Genomic DNA, 24,957 nt, shown 5'->3' on the forward strand with positions numbered 1-24,957 from the left:
CCTCTCCCACCCAGACTCCCTGCAGCCCAGGCTGCCCTGCAACCCAACGGCAACCACTTTGCCTTTTTTTTTTTTTTCCCTCTTCTTTTTTGCCCTTTTTTTCCCCCCCTTTAAACCGTGAAGATCTGAACTTTCTCCCCCCACGCCCCCCCACCCCCACCCCGCTCCGGTCCTCGGCTTCCCTCTTCCCCCTCCTCCTCCCCTTGTCTCTCTTCATAATATTATCCTTGATCAGTGCCCGGGGTTTGAAGCCCAGAAGTCAGGAGCGGAGCACCCCACCCCCACGGCCCGGGCGCGCACTGATAGGGCCCTCGCTGCTGGCACCTAGTCAAGCTGAGGTGTCATTGGGATCTCAAATTGCAGCGAGGGGCTGGCAGGCAGCCAGAGGCAGTCTATTTAAAAGACAGCCTGTTCTGCAGTATTCAGTCTCTTTAGAAACTTCTCCAGGGGAAAAGTGTTGGGAGATCTACAAAGTGGATTTTTTTTCTCCTTTTTTTTTTTTTTTTTTCCCTTCTCCCTGATTTTTTACCGCTCCTCTGCCGACTCTGCAACAAAACACTCCAACTTTGCAGAAAACTTTTTTTTTTTTTTAAACTCTTTTGGTCTTTTTTTTTTCTTTTCTTTTCTTTGCAAATCTTGGAAGAGGAAAGCGGGAGAGTTGAACTGAGCCGATCGAAACACAACTTTGCTTCATCCCAAGCTTCCCAGCAGCTCGCTGCGCCGGGAGAGATTTTCCTCCTGCAGAAGAAGAGGGAGGGGAGGGGAGCTTTGCATCCCCTCTTCCTTCTGCGTTTTCTTTTTTTTTTTTTTTTTTTTTTCTTCTCTTGACTGCTTTGATGCATTATTAGCAGGACACTGGTTTTCAAGGAACTTTGCTCCCTTCCCAACCTGCCTCCTCCCAGCCCTTTGGGGAGAGTGTGTGTGCGTGCGTGAGTGTGAAATCGCCGTCCCACCTCCCCGAGCAGCGCTGCTCCCCCCCGCCTCCCCCTGCAACCTGTAGGCTGTGCAGCCCCTGCAGCCTTCGCTCCCTTTCCCCCCTCCTTCCCTCCCTCTTTTTTGCGCTCCCGCGGATCGTGGTGCGAATTCCCCCTTTCGAGGCGAGAAAAAGCTGAAAGGAAAAACAGGGGGGGAGGAAGAAAAAAAAAAAAAAAAAAAAAGGACAAAAAAAAAAAAAGGAAATCTAGACGTCTCCCCTCTCCCAACGCCAAAAGAAAAGCGGGAGAGTCTCGCACCCCGAGAATAACCCCCAGAGTGGGGTGCCTGCAAGGAGGGGCTGCGCTTTCCTTTTTGAATTTTATTTTTTAAAATTCTTTAATTTTTTCTTTTAATTTTTTTTTCTTTTTTTCTTTATTTTTGGCCCCCTTAGGGGCAAGCGGAAAGCAGCGCCGCCCGCTCCCGGCAGCGCCCCGCGCCCCGTCCCGCAGCATCCCTCCCCGCCGCGATGCTGCTGCGGCTGCTGGTGCTGCTGGGCGCCTGCCCGGGGCTGTCGCGGTGCCTGGGCTCCTTCGTGCAGTGCGAGCCCTGCGATGCCAAGGCGCTGTCGCTCTGCCCGCCGCCGCCGCTGGGCTGCGAGCTGGTGAAGGAGCCGGGCTGCGGCTGCTGCCTCACCTGCGCCCTGCCCGCCGGGCAGCCCTGCGGCGTCTACACCGAGCGCTGCGCCCGCGGGCTGCGCTGCCTCCCGCGCCAGGGCGAGGAGAAGCCGCTGCACGCCCTGCTCCACGGCACCGCCGTCTGCCTCAGCGAGAAGAGCTACCGCGAGCAAGCCAAGGCCGGTGAGTGACCCCCATCCTCCTTCATCCGCGCCTCTCCCGGATGCTTATCCGCCTCGCCGGCTCCTTTTCCATCTCTCCGCCTGCTTTTTCCACCCCGCCGCCAGCTCCCGGCTGCGTTTGCCCTCGTTCCGGGTGCTCTTCCATGACCCTCCGCTCGCTTTCCCGTCTTTCCGGCTCCCTTTCCATCTTTCCGCTTGCTTTTCTGCTCCCTCCCACTGGCTGCTCTTCCCTGCCCCCGCCGCTGCTTTCCCATCCCGCCGGCTGCTTTTCCATCTTCCCAGGTGCCGTTCCGTGCCCTCACTTGCTTTGCCGCCTTCCCGGCTACTTTTCCATCTTTCCGCCCGGTTTTCCATCCCCACCCTCCCCCATTCCCCCGCCTCCCCCGCCGTGTGCTTTCTCGCCTTCCCGGCTCCTCCATTCCCCTGCACCACCACCAGCTGCTTTTCCATCTTTGTGGCTACTTTTCTGTTTTCCTGCCTGACTTTTCTCTTTCTCTCACACAATTAAACGCTCTGGCTGCTGTTCCGTCTTTCAAGCCATTTCCCCATTCTCTCTCCTCCCCGCCCCCTCCACGAGCAACTTTTCCAAGCCCCCGTGGCTTTTCCATTTTTTCTTTCTGCTTCTCCACCACCACCACCACTTCCCCGGCTGCTCTTTCAACCCCCTATTGTTTTTCCACCTTTCCAGCTACTTCCACATCTTTCTAGCCGTTCTTCCACCCACACCCAGTTGCTTTTCCATCTTTGTGGGTACTTTTCCATCCCCCTAACTGTTCTTCCATGCCCCCTGCCACTTTTCCCATCCTTCTTTCCATCTGTGCTCTGCTCAAACCTGTTGCATCATCTCACAGCCTCCCCCCACCCTGCCTTCTTTCATTGCCTCTTGATTGTCCCATCTCCAGTGGATTTTCTCTCTCCACTTCCCAGATGCACCGTTTTAGTCACAACTGCATCCCAGTCCTTCCCCAGCTGCATCCTTTACATCTTTCCTGCGTCCCTGTCTTCAGCCCTCTCCCTGACAACTTTCTATCACCACATCCCCTGCCTTGCTCTGGGGCCTGAGCTGATCTTTGCAGATTGAAGTACAGAGGAGAGCAGGGCATCTTCCTTAAAACCAGCAAACCATTCCCAAAGTCCTCAGCCACCCCCAGGTTTGTTGCTGTTCCTCACACTTCCTCCTTGGAATCACTACAGCCCGCTTTTTCTGTCTCCTGGCTGCTGGACATCTTTGTTGGGTGGTGGGCTTTAGCTCAGGGAGATGAAGAGAGCAGGTGCATTAGGGACAGGATATGTGTTTGCAAAAAATAATGGTGGTGTGGCTAATAATGGGCAAGAAGAGGTTAAAAGCAAGCATGAAGGCGAGCATGGCAGCACCAGTGCAAGGCAAAGCTTCTGAAATGTTTGCACCTTGCACGTGACAAAAGCATGAAAGCGTTCCTTCATTTTGACACTCATTTCACTCCCATTTCTGGATCCTGTAACTCATGTGAGCACAGATTCCCTATATTCCTCCAAATACATCTGTATTTCTGCCACGGTGTGAAGGGGAGGTTGGGAGGGTGTCTGTATGTCCAGGGGACTACTTAGCAGAAAAAAAAAATAAAAACAAAACCAGAAACCCTCACTTTTTCTGGTCCATGAAAGAGTAATTTCTACTTGTTAGCAAGCGTCTGCTTATACCCATGCAACGAGAATCCGTTTCGCCTTTCTAGCACCTAATAAATCGTGATGCTTTTATTATTTTTCCCCTTTGCTCCTTGCAGGCAGTGGTTGCGTTGCTACGCACCATCCTTCAGAGCAAAACCAAATTCTGTGTGTAATAACTTCCCCCGTCCCTCGAATGACATCAGATGTCCAAACTCTCTTTAATCAGCCAGAAACAGCAAAGCTGAGCTTGGTTTTTTGAAGGGCAGCTGTAAGAGGTGAGGGTTGGGAGTTGACCTGCACAGGGAGCAGAGGGTGAGGCCAGGAGCCACGTTCCTGCTGTGGAGCCCAGGAAGCTGGGCAGTAACCACTGTCAGCAGAGATAGGCGAAGTATCCCGGAGCGCGTCATCCTGGTGTTTGTTTACTCTGCACATGTGTGTGCGTGGCCACGGGCAGGCAGTGTAGTTGGGAAGGCAAAGCCATGCAGCTGAAACCCAGCAGGAGAGCATGGCCTATCCCTGTGCCTATGCTGAGGGTGCTCCATACAGACACCTGAAAAAGCTTTGGCGCTTGGCTCCCAGCGTGAATATCCTTCCGTTTCACCTGCCTTGCACTTCCCAAGGAAACTGGTCCTTTAGCAGGTGCTTTGTGTGAAAACTTTAGCCAGGTCCTGTGTAATTCTGCTGCTTTTGGTTTTCTTGGGATAGGGAACACCTGTTGAATGAACAAGGAGAGGGACAGGAAAGTGGTGGCAGGTTTGTCGTGCAAACCAACCCCCTGGCACTACCTGCACTTCCAGTTTGGACTCCACAAGTGCCGCAGGGGCCTCTTTTCGACAGGTTTTGTTCACAGACAGCAGATGAGCCTGGATTGGAAAGGCTGCTGCAAGAAGCCACAGGAGACCAGCAGGCTCCTCTTGAGATTTATGCAATTGCAAAAAAGAAATAAAAAATAAATCAGGAATTCCTGAGGATGGGAGAAGGGAAAAAAAAGTCACTTGGCATTTGACTGGTAGCGTGTGAGAACAAAGTATATTTTCATAGGCATGTTTCTAAGCAACAGGGCAAGAAAAGAAATGAAGTTTGACTTGAACTTTCTGGCCTCTGCCAGTTTTGCCAGCAGCACAGGGACTGTGCACTGGGGAAGCTGGCCTGGCCCTCCCATCTGTCAATGACCAAAATTGGCCCTGAGCTGCAAACCGCTAAGAAAAAATCAGCACTCGACAAAATAAACTATGTGACAGTGGTGAGGACTAGATCAAACTGTATTTCTATCTGTTTCTGCCCTCATGCTGGCCAAGTTTAAAATTGCAGATGCTTTCCTCCTTATGGACAAGGTAGGAATGCACTGAGCAGCAAGAGCCAGAGCCTGGGAGGCCAGACTTAGCTCTCCTGTGGAGCAGATGTCTTGCCCAGGGGCAAGATGCTCACAGGTACCATGCCTCAGTTTCCTCATATATATGCTGAGCACAGTGGTATTGAGGAATGCTAGAGGTAGTGAGCAGAATGTTCTCCAGGTTTGTTCAGAGATCTGAAATGAAAGCAAGTGTGGGATTTAAGAGCTTTAGTAGGACTTGTTTTAAGTGGATGGATGTGTAGGTACTGACAGGATGGTCCCTGTAGTCCTTCCTCCTGCAACAGTCAGACAGTGTCCTTTACTGAAAGCCAAATATCACGTCTGCAATTGACTGTTCCTGGTAAAAAAACATGAATGAGCTTCATTTATGGCACAGGCTGCAGGATTCTGGGTTTTCTCTGTTTTGTTTAGGTTTCCTTTGAAATATACCACGTCTTTCCATTTTTCTCCAGTGTGCTCCTGCCAGACTTCCTCCTGCTGAGACAGCAAGGTCAGGCTGAGCACCAGGGAGTGGAGGGCACAGATTGGATCCTGCTGCCCCAAAAAGGCTCATGGAAAAACAAAGGTTGTCAAATATTTCCTTCTCTCTCATTCCTGCTCTCTTTCTAGAAAGCGAGCAAGACTTGGCAAGTTTCCTCACGAAACCGTGAGCCAACGATAACCAGGAGGGGAAAGGGGGAGGGTGCAGAATTAGCCCTAAGAAAATCATCTTTGCTGTGTCAGCTGAAAGGTGGAGGAGGAGGAGGAGTGCTGCCGAGCCCAAATTTCCTGCAGCTTGCGTTTGGTGCTGTCCTGTATTGCCCCCCAACATATTTTCCCCCACCCCATTCCCCCTTCCCATACTCGCCTGCTCTACATCTGGGGATGTGGGGCTGCAGGGGTGAGCAGAGGGGATTGGGCGAGGCAGATGGGCTCCATGCCGAGGTCCGGGGTGGGGGTGAGGGTTAGGGCAGGGGTCACGGGAGCAGGAGCTGGGGATGCGCTGGTTTGTGCACATGTCGCTCTGGGAGGGACCCGGCTGCTGGTCCATGGAGCAGAGCAGCTCCGAGCTGTCAAGGTGAAAGCTAGTATCAACAGGCCTGCAAAACCTCCGACACTAAACAGGAAAATCCCCGTTTTTCTTTTGATCTGGAGTTTCAAAAACAATATATATTTAAAAAAAAAAAAAAAAAAAGGAGAGAGAGAGTGAAATCCATCAGCTGCCAGCAAGAGCTGGGAGCTGGGTTTCTGCGGTGTGTGTGTGTACGGGGGAGGAAGGGATGGGGTGGTTCAAACAGGAAAGGAGGGGCCTTGGCTGGAAGGATTTTCGGCAGCCTGGTTTCTGAGGAAGGAGAGAGAATATTAAGTAGTTGATCTAAATGAAATTCCTGCCGAGTGCCAGCAGAGTTCACCGGAGAAAAGACGTGGCTCTGTGCGTGCGTGCAGGAGTGATGGAGCTGGCCCCGAGCTCCCCCAGCTCTGGACCCGCTCCAGGCCAGCGCAGGGAGCCCCGACAGAGCCTGCACCGCCGAGAGCAGGGGCTGGGCTCTACGGGAGCCCTGCAAACTTGAGGGATGCTGGAGGAGGCCATTGTGCCTCCCTGTGTCATACTTAAGCAGCAGCAGCAGCAGCAGCAGCATCCTGACCCAGATGATGGTCGCGGCTTTGGCACGTCAGTGACATGAGCACAGTCCTGTGCGCCTGGAAGCGTTTGCCTGACTGCGGGGTGTCCCCTCAGGCTTGACAAAAGCGGGTAGGAAAGACGGGGTGCCTTCTGTGCCAGCGTAAAGACATGCCCAAGTGTCTTGCGTGGCTCAGTTTGTCCCACGTGTCCGGGCAGAGGGAGAGGAGGAGGAGGAGAGGCGCTGGCGGAGCGCGGAGCTCTGCCTCCTCCTAACGACCGCTGCGGGCTCTGCCCGCCCGGGGAGCCCCTGCGGGAGCAGCTGCCGGAGCTGCTGCAGCAGCGTTTCCCAAAACTCCCCGTGCAAACCGAAAATCCTGGGAGCAGCCGGGAAGGGTGGCGGGAACCTCAGCCCCTCCGGGGCTTGCCGTCCTCCTCTCAGCTGGATGAGCTGCTAAGAACAGTTGTAGCTCGTTTCCCTGTGCTAACTCACAGGGCAGACAAAAGCGCCCATGGCACAGCAAATCCTGCCTTTTTCTTTTTTTTTTCTTTTTTTTTTTTTTTCTCTTTTTTTTTTTTTTTAACCCAAGCACTTAGTAGTGCAAATTCAAGGCCAGACACAAGTGGAGAATCTGGCTGGAGCACACCTGCCCCCTCCATGTGGGCTGCAGAGCAGCAGGATTAATATGCACAGGGAAGATCTGCGTGTGAGCATATGCACACGTGTACCCGTGTTCACATGCCCACACACGCCTGCAGAAACATTTAATGTGTGCAAGCACACACACGGAGCGTTCTTGTCTTTGGAGGCAGAATGGTTTCCAGGCAGCACACACAAGCCTCTCTTAGATGCAGGAGTTCTGGTTGTGGCTGGCACATCGTATTTTGCCATGAAGATCAGATACTGGCATACAGATCAGTCTACCCTGTCCTCCCACTGAGGGCTCAGAAATGAGATGCACCAGGTGAGCATATCAAACAATGGGAGGTGAGGAAGGAGATAGATGCAAGATCTATCCTCCTCTCAGCCAGCTGTGTGGATCCATATTCATCCCCTCTGCTTGGAGGTGGCTTGTGTTTTCTGGCTAGACTAAGATAATACACTGAGAGATTTCTTGAGGGCAAATTTTCCCATGTCAAACAAGCAAATTCTCCACAGCAAAGGTGTGAAGTTGTGACTTGCAAAGGACAGCTAGTCCACCTCCCAAGGCAGTGGTTCCTGGCATTGAAGGTGGAAGGAGATGATGCTAGAGGTACCGAGGTCTCTGGGATCCTGCAAACTTCTTCATGCCCAGGCAGCAACAACTGGCCTTCAGGAAGGTGTGAAAGAAGAACTGAACTGGGAAGAGATGGCCCATTTACTGAAATGTAGCAGCTGAGGGCAAGAGAAAAAGCCTCCAGCATTGAGCAAAGGAAGCTTCAGCACCCATAGACATGAAGCATACAGAGGTCAGAGATGATTGGAAGGTCATCTTTGGCCTGTGTGAACTCACTGGTACCCAGCCTGATAACCACCTAGTCATAAGGAGGTGTTTTTTTACAGGGAAAAAGCAGATATTATCTATTTATCATCAGGACAGAAATAGCTAAAAGTATGAGGAGGCTGTGCTGGTGAGGAGAGGAATACCTGACCCCCATGCTGGAATCCCCTAAGACCTGGCCCATCTGGTCCAGTGAGCATCGGCTTCCACACTGGATCTCCCCAGGGTGATACACAGGGCAAGGACATGAAGTGGAGCAGCAGTTGTGCCAGCACTCCTGGATCCTGGTGCTGCCCATTTAAGATCAGTGAGCATCATGGTTCATGCCTCAGGTCATCCTGGAAGGGTCTGGTGACATCCCCCATCCTCTCACCACTCAACCCCCACAAGACACTTCCTTCAGATGTGTAGCCAAGGAAACTCTCAGCAAGATGTTGTTTCTGAGAGGGCTCTTTGATGCTAGTGATCTGAGGGGACCCCTTAGTGTTCATGTCAATCCACTGCTTGCAGTTAATCCCAGCAGGAGCCAGCCAGCATAATGTATTTGCAGAAATTTGGGACTCTCAGTGATTTGACATTAGCAAATTTGCTCTCAAGGAATCCATTTCTCAGCATGTTTTGGTAAGTCTTCTGTCTGTGATGTTTCCAGGACAAGTGTGAGAGAGAGATTCTGGTCAACAGATTAAACTTTGAGGAGGCATGTTAAATTTATGCTTGTGAAGTCAGTGGGCGTTTCTTGTGTGTGTGTGCAGAAGGCCTTGCTCTCACTATTGCCCTTATTTTCCAGACCCCTCTGACATTCCCATCATTTTTCACTGTGACTCCACCCCGGTGGTATGTCTCTTCCATGCAGAATGTGGGAATGGGGGGTCAGTATCTCCTGCAGCAAAGTGGCACACTGTTCCTTGTTGTCCTGGCAGGCCTTGATCCTGTAGGATGCTGAGCACCTTTCCTCGAGGGCCAGAGAATCAAAGGCTTTTGGGCACCTCTCCCCTCAAAGGGAACCAGCTGCCTCAGTCCTCGAAGGACTGTGGGGCCAAAGCAAAGGCTGTTGGCTCTGGCAGGCTTGGAAAGCTCTTTGCAGCTTTGAGCCTCGAGGGCTGTTGTTGCAGTTTGGTTTGTTTGCTTGTTGGATGGACACAGCTGGCTTGATGATGGAGATAATTGTTATGTTGATGGAGATGACTTGTCTGGTTGCTATTTAAGGGTGAGAAAGTAATCCTGACAGATACTTAGGGAAATGATTGCCTAGCTAAACAGAAGAAGGAGTGTTTCTTAAAGGTAACTTTGGGGGCACAGTTGGCCAATATTCATAATTATTTTTGGTAGAAAAACAGTAGAAATATTTTATTTTTCCGAATGCAGATGGGATTCATCAGAGGACAATTAAATCAACAGAGCCATTTATTATTCATGCTTAAGTAATCAGATGTCATGTGTTAGACTAATGATGAAAATCTGTAATTAAATAAGCCAGTGAAAACTATGGAACCTGGCTTTCACTTCCTAATTTAAAGGAGATGCTGGAAAAGAAGAAAAGTTTTACTAGGGAAGAATTGCATGTCTTTTACCTGTCCAGCAGTCAGTTATGCTGCTGTCACAGCTACAGATATGTCTTAAGATATTTTATCTATATACAAAGTGAAATACAGTCATTGCTCCTACTTGTGTGTCTTCTTTCCTGGTGAAATAATAGATGCGGGTGAAATTTTACTGCATAATTTCATAATAACAATTTCAGTAGCCAGTTACTTGGTTTTGTAAAAGCAGCAGTGGCCTGAGGTTGCAGGAGAAACAACAAAGTGCAACAAGGATTTCATTATTGCAGAAAGGCTCCAGACCTGTGGCAAAGGGTGATCAGTTGTCTTTCATGGAATTTCTGACCCCGAAATGGAGGTCTATACTTTTGTCCATCAAGAGACCCGTGGTGATTTTTTAACATTCAAAAGCATCTTTGCATTGTGTTGGACCAAAAGAAATTGCTAATGTATGCAGTGGTACAGGGTGGAAAATAGCTAAGAGAGGCAAGAGTCATCCTTTAGGATCAAGGTTGGGCAAATTTCTCCTTAACAGTATTGTTTAAGTGTGAATGTCAAGCTTCTGGTACTTTTTTTGGGTCCTACTTAGGTAGACTGAGAGATTAAATAACATCCAGGCCTACTGCAGGCAAAGGCTTTCTGAGAGAAGGAGCCATTAAGAAAGGAGTCCTGAGGGCAGAGGTTGGAAATTTCATCCCTCAGAGGTGGTAATAGTCGGATGGACGGTACATGTGATGGTGCTGACACAGAGATGAGCAATGGATGATCTGGTGCTGACACAGAGATGAGCAATGGATGATCTCACACAGTTTTTCCATCTGGTTTAAGGCAAAACTGAAAGTGAGGCTGAAGTTAATCCAGGCTAGGCTGGAGTTTGCAAACACAGCTGCACGTCTGAAATAGTTTTGGTGTTGTAACACTTCTTGCCCAACACCTGACACAGGTGCATCTCCACACTCCACCTTGATGGGCCTTTTCCTCTCTCTTTGTTGTGAGCAAGGGGTTTGGTTTTTTGGCTCTTCCAGTTCCTGACTGCTGTTGAGGCCAACAGAGACCCTCAGTAACCATCTGTAGGAGCAGGTCTTGGGATGGAGACCACCAGCTTCTGGCAGGAGCAATGTTTTCCAGATTCAGTTTCAGTAGGACAGTTGTTAAAACTTCTGCTCAACATGAAAAAAAAATCAGATTCAAAACCCTGTCCAAAAGGCAAAAGTCACCTTCATCTGTAAACTGGCCAGAGAGCTTAGCATAACCTGTAATGACTGCATTTTTCATAGGACATCCTTTTTTTCAGGATCCTCTCCTTTAATACAGGATTTTCCTCTTAATTTTGTACTGTTCCTAAGGTAAAAAGCTACAATATTCACACTGATGTGCCAGCTCTTGATAGCCACCAGCAGCACTCTTTTGGTTATGGGTCAGCTTCTGAGGCCTTTTTAGCACCTGACTCTACTATGATTTGTAATACTTGGGTTTCAGAAACCAAAATAACATCAGCATCCTGGCAGCACCTGCTTTTAAGTCCAGGTTTCTTGATGTCTCATTTTTATTGATACCACGCTTCACCTGAGTTTTAAAGACAAGCCCTCTGTAGTCCACGAGGGTAAATTACTTACTCCTTCTCCTAGTTACACTTCCTCCACTGCTGATGTTGAGCTACCTGCATCCAAAAAGTCCCCCTGCCTGCTTCTTTTTCATGCAATAATGATAGCTGATGGACACCTTTAGGGCTCCAACTGTCACACCTCCTTCATTTCTGCAGGCACAAGATGATTTTTTCCAAGTCATCTCTGCTGGCCAGATGATCAAACCACCTTTTGTTTTCATTCAGAAAACCTTAAGGCGGTGTTTTCTCATCTTTTTGTCACAAATAAGCTCCATGGAGAAACTCTTGGTAAACAATTCAATGATGCTTTTCAGGAGCTAGTCCAGATTTTCCTCACCCTTATTGTCAGTTATGAAGACTGTCATGCAGTCTTCTCTGAGTTTTCCTTTTTCAATCTTTTCTCCTCTTAGTTTCTTGGCAGCTTGGTATGGGTTTTGCCTCCTTTATTGCAACCAATGAAATCTGCCACTAGGGTGGATTTATTGGAAAAGATGTGAGACTAAGAAAGGCTGAAATACTTCATCCTTTCCAGGAAAGAAGAATATGTCTTGGTCACTCTGATATTGAAAGATTATTTTTTTAGATTTCTGTGGGTCGTAATTCAGCTCTCAGCTTCTTCTGCAGTTTCAGCATATGGAATGGGGAACATCTGCAGCCTCCAGATGATGTGAAGGAAATAAGTTTTATCTTCCTATCATCAGTGCATCAGCAACAGGAGCTTCTTGATATAAATCTAGTTCTGCAATACTTCCTTCCCCTCATCTTGCCAGTTCAGTTCTCTGGAAGATAACTTTGTTCAGGAAATGTCAGGCTGATAAAGGCAGCTATCTAGCAACAGAGTGCCTGCAATTTTGCAAGATGGTGTACATCAGCATAATTTATTTGAAATGGATGGACATTTGCTCATTATCTTACCGGAGGGTGAAACTCTGCAAAGTTTCCCAGTTCTTTCATTGGTTAGACGTTTTGGGTTCTCTCTTGGACAGAAATGATTGTCATGAGAACCCAGAGTCTCTGGCTATGCTGCCTGTTGACTCAGACACTCACCTGGTCTTGGTGTGTCTTACATGTACATTGCAAACTCCCACACCTGCATGGAGAACTGATTGTAAACAGAATTGGGAGGTCCTTGGAAAGAGACAAATACAACACCTCATGTTTAGCCACAGTCTTTCAAGGTAGCACCAGTCTAACCCACCATGTGGTGCCCAAGCTTGGCTCTTCCAGCACAGCATGAGTGCTTGGAGACTGCTGAACTAACAGCTAGCAATGTGTAGGGAAGGAGCTTCCATCATGAAGCTCCCCATATCCAAACCTGCTTTTCTCTTTGCTCTACAGAGTTGCTCTCAGAGAATTTTATTTTGTGGCTGCAGTAAGGAAGGGCGATTCAGGAAAGTACCATCTGGCACATAGCAACACAGATCCTTCCTTAAGCTTCCAGTTCCCATAGCTGTACCTCTCCCACCTCTGTAGCATTTTCTGGCACTGTGAAGTCGTGCTGACCCAGAGATCCACTCTTATAGATAGGTCCTGCACTTCCAGAGCAGACCAAAACATGAGCTGGTTCCCTTGAGAGCTCCTTTCCCACATGCTGAGCTGCATTTCTCCCCTATCCAGCTTTGTATGAGGACACCGAGGTCATCAGGATGATGATCTGCCTTTCCCATGGATCCTGTGTGAACCTGGGGGCAGCCCAAGCACCTGATATTCACGCTCTGCAGGTGAGCCCTGGCTGATACAGCACAATCCGCATCTGCAGGTTTCTGCTGAGGAGACATTAATCACCTGAGAAAGAGCTGGTCTTCCAGGCTAGTTCAGCAAAGCCCAAACAATAAGATAAAAAAAAAAGGCCACAGAATAGCACATCCTTCTGCCATCACTGCCTGTTCTCTGAAACTCTTCAGGTATTCCTGAGCTGTTCCCAGGCATCCTCCTGGCTCTTGGCTTAATAAATGGAGATAAGTCCTAGCCTTCCAAGCCAACTCTCTGGATGCTTTTCCATCTCTTCTCTGAGCTTGGTCTTACTGATCTATATCCCTCCCTTAAAAGGTGTCTCAGTGGAACAAGGGAGTGAGGTCTCATAAACTTCCATTGTGTTGTCACAGGGGGGTATAAGATACTGAAATACCCTGGACCCGCTCTTCCAAAAGCTTGTGTGGCTTTTGAGCCATGGACTGATTGGATTCTGATCATCTCTCTTTGGTAGGTGTGGTGGGGCAGAGTGGGTGTTTCTGGGAGCACTTCACAGTGCTTTGACTGCTAAAGGCTTCCTTCCACACTCTGCAAATCGCAAAAGTGTTTTGCTGCCTTTGGCAGCTGTTGAAGTTCCTAATTCCTAGGGAAGGAAATAGGGTCTGTGTTTTCTTATTACTGCTCCTGTGTCTGCAAAACAGCTTGGCCCATGGGAACTACATCACAGGCTCCAAGGGGACCAAGACTGAAGAGGTGGTGGGAGTTATCTTTCTTAACTTCAGATCTTTGGAGGCATAAGTGTGATCATTGGAGTCACAGGAGAGGAGTCTGGACTTTTGTTCCACCCAAAAATCATCACCCAAGCCAAATGATGGGGCTGGTCACAATTTGGAGGGTGCAGCATCTCTGCAATGGAGTTTGGCCATCCAGAACACCTCCTCAGTGTTAGCATTGGGGTGTTACGTGACATACGTTTGTTTTAAGTGCCTGTTGCACGTTGCTGAGACTTGTGGGAGGTGGGGTGGCAGTCCCAGCAGGGCTGCTGTTATTCTGTCCTTCTTGGTGTGTGGTGTCTCCTCTGAGCCTCTCATCACCTGATGCAAGCATTACCAGCATGCTCCCTTTGCCAGTCCCTACCAGATAGACTGCACCGGCCTGATGCCAAGACCCCACCAAAGCACAAAAGTTCATTCAAAGTCCAAGGCACATTGCAGCTGGCTCTCCAGCAGACAACACCCTGGGCTAGTGGAGGGACTGGCTGGAGCGTCCATCCTCAGCCCTGGCTGCTCTGCCTCCACTGGGTGCCAGATGGCCTCGGGCTGGGCTGCCTGAGCTCACTGCCTGAGCTCACCAGGGCGGTGGTGTCAGCAGTGACCCCAGGCACAGTGCCTGGGCCGCTCCACTGACCACCCCAGCAGGGCTGGGGGCCGGTCATGGCTGTGCTGGGGGCTGTGCCTGGTGCAGGAATGTAAGCGAGCTGTTCCTCCTTAGGCGGGAGAAAGCTCCTGGGATTCTGCCTGTGCTGAGTCTGGTGGCCTCTGAGGAGCTCAGGAATGCTTTTGCTCAGTTGTACTCTCCAGCTGCCAAAGGGTGCGAGATGAGATGACTCTCCTCTTTTTGCATCCCTTCCCTGCCTGCATTATCCCTTCTCTGCCTGCATCTTGAGAATGCAAACACAGTGGTTGTCTCTGTGTGCTGACCAGGAAGGGAGGAATTTTTATTTTCCCATCATGGCCACAGGTGCAAGTCCATAACAGGGAGGAATTTGCTTCCTGTACCAGGAGGTTGTAGTGTAGGTCAAGCGCATCCCCTCCTCTGGAGTGACAGCAAATGGGAAGGGCAGCTGGGGAAAATACTCAGTGTTTTTACTAGCCAGGTACCCTAGAACGGAATTCCTGTATAAGCCTCATGTGCAGTGAGCACCTCTGAACAGAGATGGCTGAGTTTGGTGCAGAGGAAGGGCTGGGCAAATTCTCAAAGCCTCCACAAGTGATATTCATATTGTTCCTGTGCTAGAGGTTTAACTGAGATCCCCATTAAGTCTTTCTCCAGCACCTTCCTTCTTTAAGTAGTGTATTATGTTAGTGCCTGTGCTGTAAATAATGATCATGATAATAATCAAGAGGGGTGTTTAGCAGGGTTGTGCTGTGCTTGTGCATGTTCTTAGGTGCGTGTGGCTTTTGGGGGTGGTGTTGAACAGGACAGCAAGTCCTCTAGGAGTGGGCTGTGGCTGTAGTGAGCACGGTTCATTAGGAGCAGTGGTCAATAGATCCTTTCTGCCAGAAACCAGTGAAAATGTGTTACAAAAATTCGAGCCTCCCAGTCATTTGGAAAAAGTTTCGTGCTCCACTCTGTAATGCCAGCAGGCAGGGATGCAGTGTTCCCACACACTTGGCTCTCCCATGTGAGTGCACCCACCACCTTTTTGGGAACTCACATGGGTCCAAAGCATCTGAAGCCCAGGAGTGCCAGGCTGGGTTTTGATGCAGGGCAGGATGATGTGTAGTCTGCTCTGGGTGGTATCTCTTAAGAACAGCAGGCAGCCAGACAGGAGCAATTTGTGGTTTCTCAGAAACAGTGCCTGGTATTTTGCTATTCCCCTTCCCTTCTGCAGGGAATGGTTGGAAACGGTTCCTTTTAGGGAGCTTCCTCTGGCTAGCCTGGAGTGAGAAGAAGACACTATGCCTCAGCCCAGGGCATAGGACAGCCCATGCTCTGCTGTGGGTATTTTTCTGCCTCCCAGGGCTCATATCACCAGCACAGTCCTTTTGGCCTGGGGGTCAAGAGCCTTTCCAGATGCTTGTCCCTCTTTTCCTGGGATCAGGCATCAGTGGATCAAACTAGACATGAAGCCATGGGATAGCTCTGTGTTGAGTTCAGTCTCCTGCCTTGGCTGTAGGGTCAACGTCCCTTTTAAGTGGCTACAGCCCACATGCCACCTCCAAGCTAGCCAGGCATCCTCAGCTTGGCTAGCAGTGTCATTCTTTTGTATCATTTTTCTGTACCAGTAAGCTTGGGACTTCTACTGGGAGGTGATCCCCTCCTAAGTTGTGGGGAGAGGGAATGGAGCTGTGCAAGCAACCCACCTCGTGCTTCTCACTGTCCATCATCTGGGGACACCCATGCCCTAAGCCCACAGGGATGCAGCATGCTTTGCCCATGCTTTGTGCCCCAAGAGGGGCAGCTCTGCCTCTGCAGGTGGCCACCAAGCTGGCAGGCAGACAGGACTAGGTGAGAAGGGGCTGTGTGGCAGGCCAAAACCTGACAGTGAGGGAGGAGGAACTCCAGCCTGAACTCCTTCCTGAGTCTTAGACACAAGTAGGGCTCATTTGGGGAAACTGGGTGTTGCTCCCGCCAGCATCTCCTCAGGCATGAAGGCACAGCAGTGCCAAATGCTGCCTGCCATGAGCCAGCCTGAGGGCAGACAGAGGTTAATGAATGACCTGGTGAGAGAGGATGGGTGCAGGAGGTAGGTACAGGAGCTTTGGAGATGCTGATGTGACTGTCTGGTCTAGTGGCAGTGGGCAGCTGCAGGTTGAGGTGGATGGGCCAGCCAGGAAGAGAAGGGAGGGGCTGCATGCCTTGGCTCTGCCTTTCCCTCTCCTCTTGGCACTGGGAACACCCCTTACCAGCTGCCCAGAGCTTATCAGGAGTTTGTCAGAGACCTCTTCCCTTCAGTTTGTCAAAATTTGCTTGTTAGAAGAAGGGGTTGCGTCAGCCTTGTTGTTGAAGGAAATTTGGCTATAAAATGCATATAAAAAGAGGATAGAGGAAAGGGATCCCTTCAAGGCATCCAAGAGATAACTCTTTATATCACTGTGATAGAAAGACCCAAACTAGACACCACTGTTGAGTCACAGATGATGGAGTCACATCACTTCTGTCCCTTTTTGTATGACATCCCAAGTGTATATTCCCACTTGAAAGGGAACACATGCATGCCAGGGAAAGTGAAGGGGGTCAGTTCCAGGTGCTTTTTCAGAAGGCACCAGACTCAGGTTGGGATCTGGGCAGCTTTTAGTGCCCGTCAGTTGTCTGCAAGAGCTCCTGTGGCTCCCATCTATCATTGCCGAAAGGCTCCACATTAGTCCCCAGCTCACTCTGGCTTGCTGGCAGCTTGCAGGGAGAGGAGGGATAAGGTGCTTGAGAGAGGGTAAAGCTGACTATGTGAGCAGTCTGAGCTGCTGCAAACACCCATTTCATGGTGAATCCTGGGGACTGGACACCCTGTAAATTTTTTCTGACAGAATTCTCACTGCCTTGTATCTGTATTTGCTATTTGTTTTTGTTTGTTAGGGTTGCCCTAAGATGTTGTGCCTCACTTATTTGTTATTGCGGAGGTAATGAGCTATGCCAGCACCAGTGTGAAACTTCTCTCCCCTTATTACTGTAGGGCAGCCCAGGGAGATACTCGGGCAGCACCTTCTCCAGCCCTGGACATGGATGCCAGAGGGGATTCCTGGGACAGAACACAGTGTGTTTCACTGCCATAAGAAGGGCATAGTCACTGCAGATGCCTCTGTTCTTCTTTTGGACCTTGTGCTGCCAGAATATCTTTTGAGGGAAAGGATGCACTTCAGCTGTATCTTGTATTGTTTCATTCTATGAGGAGTAATCCCATTTACTCAATTTCTTCTCTATCCCCTGTCTGTCATCCTCTTAGAATAGAGGAGCCCTGATCTGTGCAGGCAGTTGAGTCCTACAGCAAGGAATAAAACCCCAAGCATACAAGCATCATGGGGCAAAATGATCCTGTCCTGGGGAGCCATGTGAGTCCTGGGGCTGGTGCAGGGAGTTCTTTATGTTGTTCTTGGCAGTTAGGAGTGTGTAGAGTTGGGGATGCTAATCCAGTGCTGTTCTTGTGGAAACAGAAAATACAAAGGCCCACTTTAATAAATAAGTGGCCATGAGAAACTTTCAATTTTTTGCTGGGACAGTGCAAGATCACCTCGGCAAGGAGGAATAGGAGACGTACCTGTGGTTGGCCTGGGCACCCAGTGACCAGCCTATCCGCTCGGTCACCTCCAAACGCCCCAGCTGAGGTGTGTGTGACAATCTGGCGTTGCCATCTGCCACTGAGCATCTCATCTGTCCCCCCCGCTGGGCATCCTCAGGCATCCCTGGGCAGCAGTGCATCCCCTTCACCTTTCTCCCTCCTGGTGCTGCATGTGGGCTCCAGGAAGGAGTCGGTCTGCAGAAAGAATCCTGTTTGCCTTGTTGGGGGCGTATATCTGCTTTTATTTTAATCCTGAGCCTTTTTCCCTTCTGTAGGAGGGGATGAGCTGGGTTCACTGACATAGAAATTGAAAGAGATGCTGTTCAGGGACAGATTTCAGCTACTCTGATGCTTTCCTTCTGCTGCAGTGAGCTTCCTCATGGTCACTTGCTAGTTCCAGCACAGAGTTGTCATCAGCACTGGATGGCTGGGGAACCAGGGGTCAGCAAACTGGGAACCTCAGGAGCTGTAAGCTGTATTCAAATTTAGTTGAGAAATAACCCTTTTTCACTCTGGTGGTTGTACTAAATGTCACAAGTCATCTAAGTTTAGACTGTCACCAGCTTGCTCCTATATATAACTGCTCAGGGCTCCTGACTGCATCCTGCCAGCAGAGAGAGGTCATGCTGGGGGGTCTACAGGAATATGGGTGCCATGGACAGAACTTAAACATGGTCCCCCTTTGCTGTCAGTACCATCAGTGGCAGTCAGGCAACATTATTTGGCAGTGTCACCCTTGGCTTTGCTGGATGCTTGGTGTGTACCAGCAGATGGGAGCTGATTTGATCCCATGAGTGGGGTGCAAGCTGAGGACTATGGAGATCCCAGTACTTGTCAGCCACATCTTTGGTATCACTGCTGAAGTGCCTGCCCAGCCACATACTGGCTGTGCTGTGTGATTGACCTTGGCTTTGGAATTGTCTCATCTTCAACCATTCCTGGCCTGTGCTCTTGCCTTCTCACAAGGCAGGGTGATGTATGAATTTGTCGCTTAATCCTCTCAGCATGGATAAACAGGGGCTTCTTTGCCTCATTTATGTGTCATCTGGCCCTTCCTGGAGGTAGGATGACCCTCACACTAGTCTTTTTCCACAAAAACAGTGATGGCCCTTGTATGCAGAAATGCATCCTAGACCTCTGACTCCTCCATGCCCTGTAGACACCTTCCTGTCCCAAGCTCAGAGGTCACACAAAAACCTTGTGAAGTCCCACACAATGGGATAAAGTCAGGGCTGTAGTCAGCAGCTGGGAAAGGGATTCCTTTGGTTATTTGTTTTTTTTTTTTCTGCCTGCTGCAAAGATCTCCCCTGGGGATGGACAGGAGGCTCTCTGTGCAAAAGCAAGCCCCACTCAGCTCATGGAGAATGACAGTTTGGTACCCCTTCCCTTGCAGAACGGGAGTCCCGGGAGCATGAGGAGCCGACCACATCAGAGATGACAGAGGAGACCTATCCACCCAAGGCCTACCGGCCCAAGCACGGGCGCCTGTCTGAGCTCAAGGCTGAAGCCCTGAAGAAGGACCGCCGGAAGAAGCTAACCCTTGCCAAATTCGTGGGCATGGCTGAGAACACGGCTCACCCTCGTGTCGTCATCCCCGAGCTCCGGCAGGAGTTTGAGCTGGTGGGTGCCTTCACCTCCCCTCCATGAGGCTGCCATGGGAGGGCTTTTACCCCTGGGAAATGGGTACTAGTGGGGGCTTTTGCAGCTGGAAGGTTTGGTGAGGCGCTCCCCTTCTCACATTTGATCTCCCTGTGTGCAGGGCCCGTGCCGCAGGCACATGGAGGCGTCCCTGCAGGAGTTGAAGAGTAGCCAGCGGATGGTGCCCCGTGCTGTCCACCTCCCCAACTGTGACCGCAAGGGCTTCTACAAGAGGAAGCAGGTAAGATGTTCCCCACCCTGGAAGGCTTTTCTCTGCTGCTGCCCTGGGTGGGAAGGATGGAAGTTTCTCCTTTGCTGGGTTAGTCGGGGTGTTGCTGGCAAGCATCTCCAGACACATTTGGTGGTGGGTGGCCTTACCGATGGTTCCAAGTGCCATCCGGCCTGAAGCAAGCATCTTGAAGGAACTAGTGAGGGAGGGAGAAAAGTCAGTAGAACCCTGGGCTGGGGTAGCAGCTGGGATAGGGATGTGCTGAATGCAGAGAGCAGGAGCCAGATCCTACTGTGGGGATTGCATCACTGGTTTGAAAGGGGCGAGGCCTCATCCGCAGGGAGGGAGCCACGCAGTGTCTGGTGGCCAGCTCATGATTTCTGCCCTTGGGTGTCTCCCCAGTGCAAGCCCTCCCGGGGCCGGAAGCGTGGGTTGTGTTGGTGTGTGGACAAGTATGGCATGAAGCTGCCGGGGACTGACTTCCTGAGTGGAGACCTGCAGTGCCACGCGTTTGACAGCAGCAATGTGGAGTGAAGCCGCATCCCCTCCCTCCGCCCCATCACTATCTACCCAGACTCCCACCCTCCCCTCCGCACCTCCCCACACCCCGGGACTCCGATTCCTTTCATCTCATGTAAGACGAAAAAAGAAAGGAAAAAAGAGAAAGGAAGGAAGATGAAAAAAAACAGAAAGGGAAAGAAAGAAAGAAAGGAGAGAAGTAAGGAAAGGAAAAGGACAGAAAAGAATGAAAAAAGAGAAAAGAAAAAAAGAAAATGAAAAAAGAGAAGAAAAGAGAAAAGAAAGAAGAGAAAAGGAAAAAAAAGAGAGAAAAATAAACCCTGAAGAAACTGAGGACTCGGAATCTACAACAGCCTTTTGACAACAAGGACTCAGCAAGGAAAGGATAGAGCCAGAGATAAACCAGCCATGGCCGCTCTGCCGTCCTGCACCTCTCCCCAACGCTGCCTGCACTCCTCTGCCACAAGCAGAGGTCACCCTGATGTAGGAAGCTCTCCAAGTTGGTGATTTTCCAGTATGGGTTTTGGGCAGGTTCATTTTTATTTTTATATTTTTTCATGTTAGCTAGTTGATTTCTGAAGGGTCTTGAGAGAAAATCTTGCGGCCACCAGCGTTCCCCTTGCAGTCCTCCAGAGTGTCCTCCCCATGTTGCTGGGACTCATTTGAGTCGATTTCCATCTCAAATGACTGGCCCCAATCCAGGCAGATTTCAGCAAGGGAGGAAACATGGGACTGTTCACTTTGTGTCTGGAGATAAGCTGGGGAGGGAAACACAGATCCTGCAACAGTACAAATACCCCCAGAAAGTATCTGAACTTCAAAAAAATCATCGCAAAAGGAAATACAGTCTTCTCTGTCCAGTTCATCGTGATTGGAAGGTCAGAAATTTTCTTGGACAAGCAGGACTCTGACCTTTATCCATCCAGGTGTGAAAGTGTTCATCACCTGCATGCACGTGTGTGTGCATTGACGTGGCTTTCCCTCATTGCAACACTTCATCTTGAAATCTGGAGGTTTCAATGTAATATGCAATTGGGGGATATGCTGCCCCTCCCAAAAACAAATAATAACCTGCTGGATTAAGCACAGAAGCAGAGTTATGGAGGAGCATCAGTGCCTGTGGAATCAGGGCCTCATCAACACTGAGGACTGCATCACTGTTCAGACTGAAGTATCCCCATATGGGGACAGGGGAATCAGGGCCAAAACTCTTCACCACCCTTTGCCACCACAAAGACGACCAACTATGGAGATTTATTTTTTTTTCACAGCCAAAAATGTGGTTTGCTCCAGGGGAAAAAAAACCCCAAACCTCCAGTTTGTTTCATCGTGGTTTTTTGTTAAGGCTGGTTTTTAGCTTTCCCCATGGGTAGGAAAACACCAGTCTCCATCCTTTTGCATTGAGGATACTGCTCATGTTGCTATGGCTGATTCCCACCACCCTGCAGTAAGATCCTGTGATGGGCCCTCACCGTTAACCTGGGACCCAGCTCCTTGTTGAGTGACAGCAGCCACCGTACCATGGAGACCCACTGCCTTGGGCATGCTGGGACAGCCCTCGGCTGCCTTCCTGACTCATTTGTTGTTTTTAACATTTGCATTTGATTTTGGGACTCTTGCCTCTTGCTTATCCATGACAAGGGTCTCCATGATGTTGGTGCTGGGAGGAGATCTTGCAGCGAACAGAAGGAAAGAAAGGGAGCTGTGGGGTCTGGGTGCTGTGGTGGGGAAACACACCCGCTGGGAACCACATCCTACTGCCACAGCTGGAGCTGGCAGCCAGCACTGGCCAAAGGACACAGCTGATCTCAGGTGGAAGGTTCCTGAACCCCCAAATCCCTTTGAGCTTCCTGGACCTGGGCAGAGAAAAATGGAGGTCCACAGCACCACTGGGGCTCTCCAGTGGGGATGGGACAAGGGGGATTCAGCACTGAGGGGTTCTGGTGAAGGCTTCGTGCCATCACAGGATGGGAGCCCTCACAGCCTCCCATGAGATGACATTACTCTCCTAAGCACCCATGGGCCCCCTACCAGGATGTTACCCTGATGGAGGGCAGGACTGGACACCTATGGTTATTTCCCTCCAAGTGGCAGTGGGGGTGAGTTTTGCCTATGGACTTCCACAGAGACCCAGCAGAACACATTTCAGCCTGGGGACAAAGCACCTTGCCAGGCTGAAAGGAAGGAAGTGTGCCACCAAATGTAGATCTTTCCCCCAAAAAGCCTGTTGGAGTGGGGTAACTCCGTGTTGTTGGAGGGGAGCATGAGAGAGGGACCCCTCCAGGCTCTGCAGGGCTGATGGAGCAGGGTTGGTTAACCAGAGTGGTGGGTTAATGCTGGGGTACACACAATGGAGTGAAGAATGGGGTGAAGACAGCAGGAAGAGGAGGAGCTTGTGCTAACCCCAAGGGCCACTGGACACCATTGTTGACACTGTCCGCTTGCTGATCCCTGTGCAAAACCTCCTGACTGTCATAGGCCAGTACCACCTTTCCCAGGACCCTTCCTTCCTTCTCTCTTCCTTTCTTACTTTTTTGTTTTGTTTTGTTTGTTTTGTTGTTTAATTTCCCAAAACTTGAAAGCCTTTGGCTGCAGAGAAAGGAGACACTCCCCTGGGGTGGGATGGGAGCAGGCAGAGGGCAGCAGATGCCCATGGACCTTGCCCTTTGGGGAGGATGCTTTTGCAGGGTGAGAGTTTGCTCGCAGGGCACCATGGTGGTGTCAAAGTGAGGCTACCACAGACACTGGGAAGGTGACACAGGGCGATGCTCCGTCCTCTCCCTACAAAGCAAGTCTTCATGGCCCTGGGAGCCCAGAGTACCAAATTCCATCCCACACAGCCTTTCTCACCCCTGCACACCCCATGCTGGGATGCCATTGCCTGTCCTGTCCCCACAAACCTGGGGGGAGGATGATGGACCTTTGGGTTGCACCACACTCACCCCTCAGATCACCCTGGCTCCCAGGATGGGGCACCAAGTGACCCTCCCAGCTGCCCACTCCCTTAAGGATCCCCGGCAGGACGAGGCTGTTTACAGGCTGCACTAATATTTAGGACTGGGGTTGGAGTCTGGGTTGGGCTGGGAATGCGAGTGGCTTCAGGAGGGCTTGGTCACCCTCTGGGGTGGCAGTGATGAGGTACTCCTGTTCTCAGCACCCAGCAGCACCTCTCTGCATTTAGGATGAGAGAACCAGAAGGGGCAGATTTGGAAGCTGGGGAGGGTTGAGGCACATCAGGAGATGCTGGCAATTCGTGCATTGGGGGTCGTGAGGCTCAGGGGTCTCTGGCTATGGTATTTGCACCGAGCCCACATTGGTATCCAGGATGTGAGCTGGGAAGGAGAGGACAAGGATGGCTCAGGACAGCCCTTCCACCACATCTGCCCAGGGAGCAGCACTCAGTGGCTGGGCTACCCCTTGTCTGTACTGCAGTGGACTTTGAAAACCACTAGTACAAGAGCATTTTGCACTATTTCTCCGCTCTCTCCCCCCTTCCCCTTTTCTCCACCTTCCCCATGAAAATTCTTTGCTGTTGGTTCAGTTTTTTTCTTTTGTTTTGTTTTGTTGTTGTTGTTGATTTTTTTCCCCCCCCCCAAATGGAGCATTGTATATTTAAAGAACTGTCAGTTCACCTCGCTTCCAGACCGCTGTCCTGGCCCTGGCTAGGAGCCCTGCCTGCTGTGGCCCCCTCCCCAGCCCCACCAGCCACCGCCACTGCCACCGGGACAGACGTCACCATGCACGTTACCCACCGTTATAACACAGTTGTTAAAACACACCAGATTCCGAGTTTCCTGCCTGGTTTTTATCTTTAAGCAATACTCACTACACATTTTACGGTAGCTTTTTATAGCTTTACATACATACGGTAGCTCTGTTGTTTCGTTTTGGTTTTGTTGTTTTGTTGTTTTTTTTTTTCCAGTAAACAAGAAATACTCATAATCTTACTGGTGGGAAAAAAAAAAAAAGCAGTTTGTGAAAAACTGACAATGGAAGAAGAGCTTAATGCTCTGTTTAGCATTTTGTACTTAAAAAAAAAAAAAAATCTCACATTTTATTAAAAAGTGAAGATTGCTGTATACTATTTATTCAACTTATAATTTATGTTACTCTTTGATCTTTGTCTTTTCTCATGACAAAGCATTTATTTAATAAAGTTATGCATTCAGTTAGCTCGTGCCTGACCCTCGTGGAGCATCTGTTTGCCAGGGCCTGCCAGTGAGCTGCTCCAGCCCCGAGCATCCCCCGGCCACCTGTGTTGGGTCCCTTGGGGGGCTCAGCCAGCTCCACAAGGGTAATCAGGGAGATACAGGAATAAAATGCTGGCAATGCTTTAGGGGAGCTTTTGATACTAAAGCAACCTGCTAGGTGATTGGTAAAAGTTGTAAGCTTTACAGCTTCCTGAAAGCAAAGTTACAGTTTATTTGATTTTTTTAGAATTTTCTTTGCATGGATGTGGCAGTGAGGCACAGCACACACATTCAACCAGCTTACCAGGGTGAAGTACCTGGCAACCAGTGACGTTCAGCCCCTAAATGCTACTGAGCTCCACAGCTTGGGAGCAGGAGTGCTGTTTGAGTCTCAGACCTCTTGGGGCCGCTGGAAGATTTGCCCCAAAGTCCCAGGGGCAGGAACATCCCTGGAGCTGCTCAGCCCCGCCAGGCCGTGGTCCTCATTCTGTGGTAGCTCTTGTGGCTCATCCCACTGCCCTCCCCGGTGCTGGATCTGACCCTGCCGCACCGCCCAGGCAGCCGTCACCCTGCACTGCCCCACTCCCCCCCGATCTCCTGCTCCTGTGCCCCTCTTCCCCTCCATCCACCTGCCAGCATCACCCTGCGCCCACAGCGGGGCGGGAGGCGAAATCATCCCCTTTGCCCCTGCCCTGA

At 50.3% G+C, this 24,957-nt stretch overlaps 1 protein-coding gene across 1 annotated transcript; it reads left to right on the top strand.

Moving 5' to 3' along the window:
* The first annotated feature begins 303 nt into the window (after positions 1-303).
* Positions 304-24,243, top strand: IGFBP5 (insulin like growth factor binding protein 5). The gene is made up of 4 exons (XM_083864949.1): positions 304-1,772; positions 19,079-19,305; positions 19,445-19,564; positions 19,955-24,243. The coding sequence occupies exons 1-4, from the start codon at positions 1,442-1,444 to the stop codon at positions 20,084-20,086; spliced, it is 810 nt and encodes a 269-aa protein (XP_083721075.1). The 5' UTR covers positions 304-1,441; the 3' UTR covers positions 20,087-24,243.
* The last annotated feature ends 714 nt before the right edge of the window (positions 24,244-24,957 follow it).

The sequence above is a fragment of the Zosterops lateralis genome (genome assembly GCF_965231275.1).
Source record: "Zosterops lateralis genome assembly, chromosome: 7".
Classification (NCBI taxonomy): Eukaryota; Metazoa; Chordata; class Aves; order Passeriformes; family Zosteropidae; genus Zosterops; species Zosterops lateralis.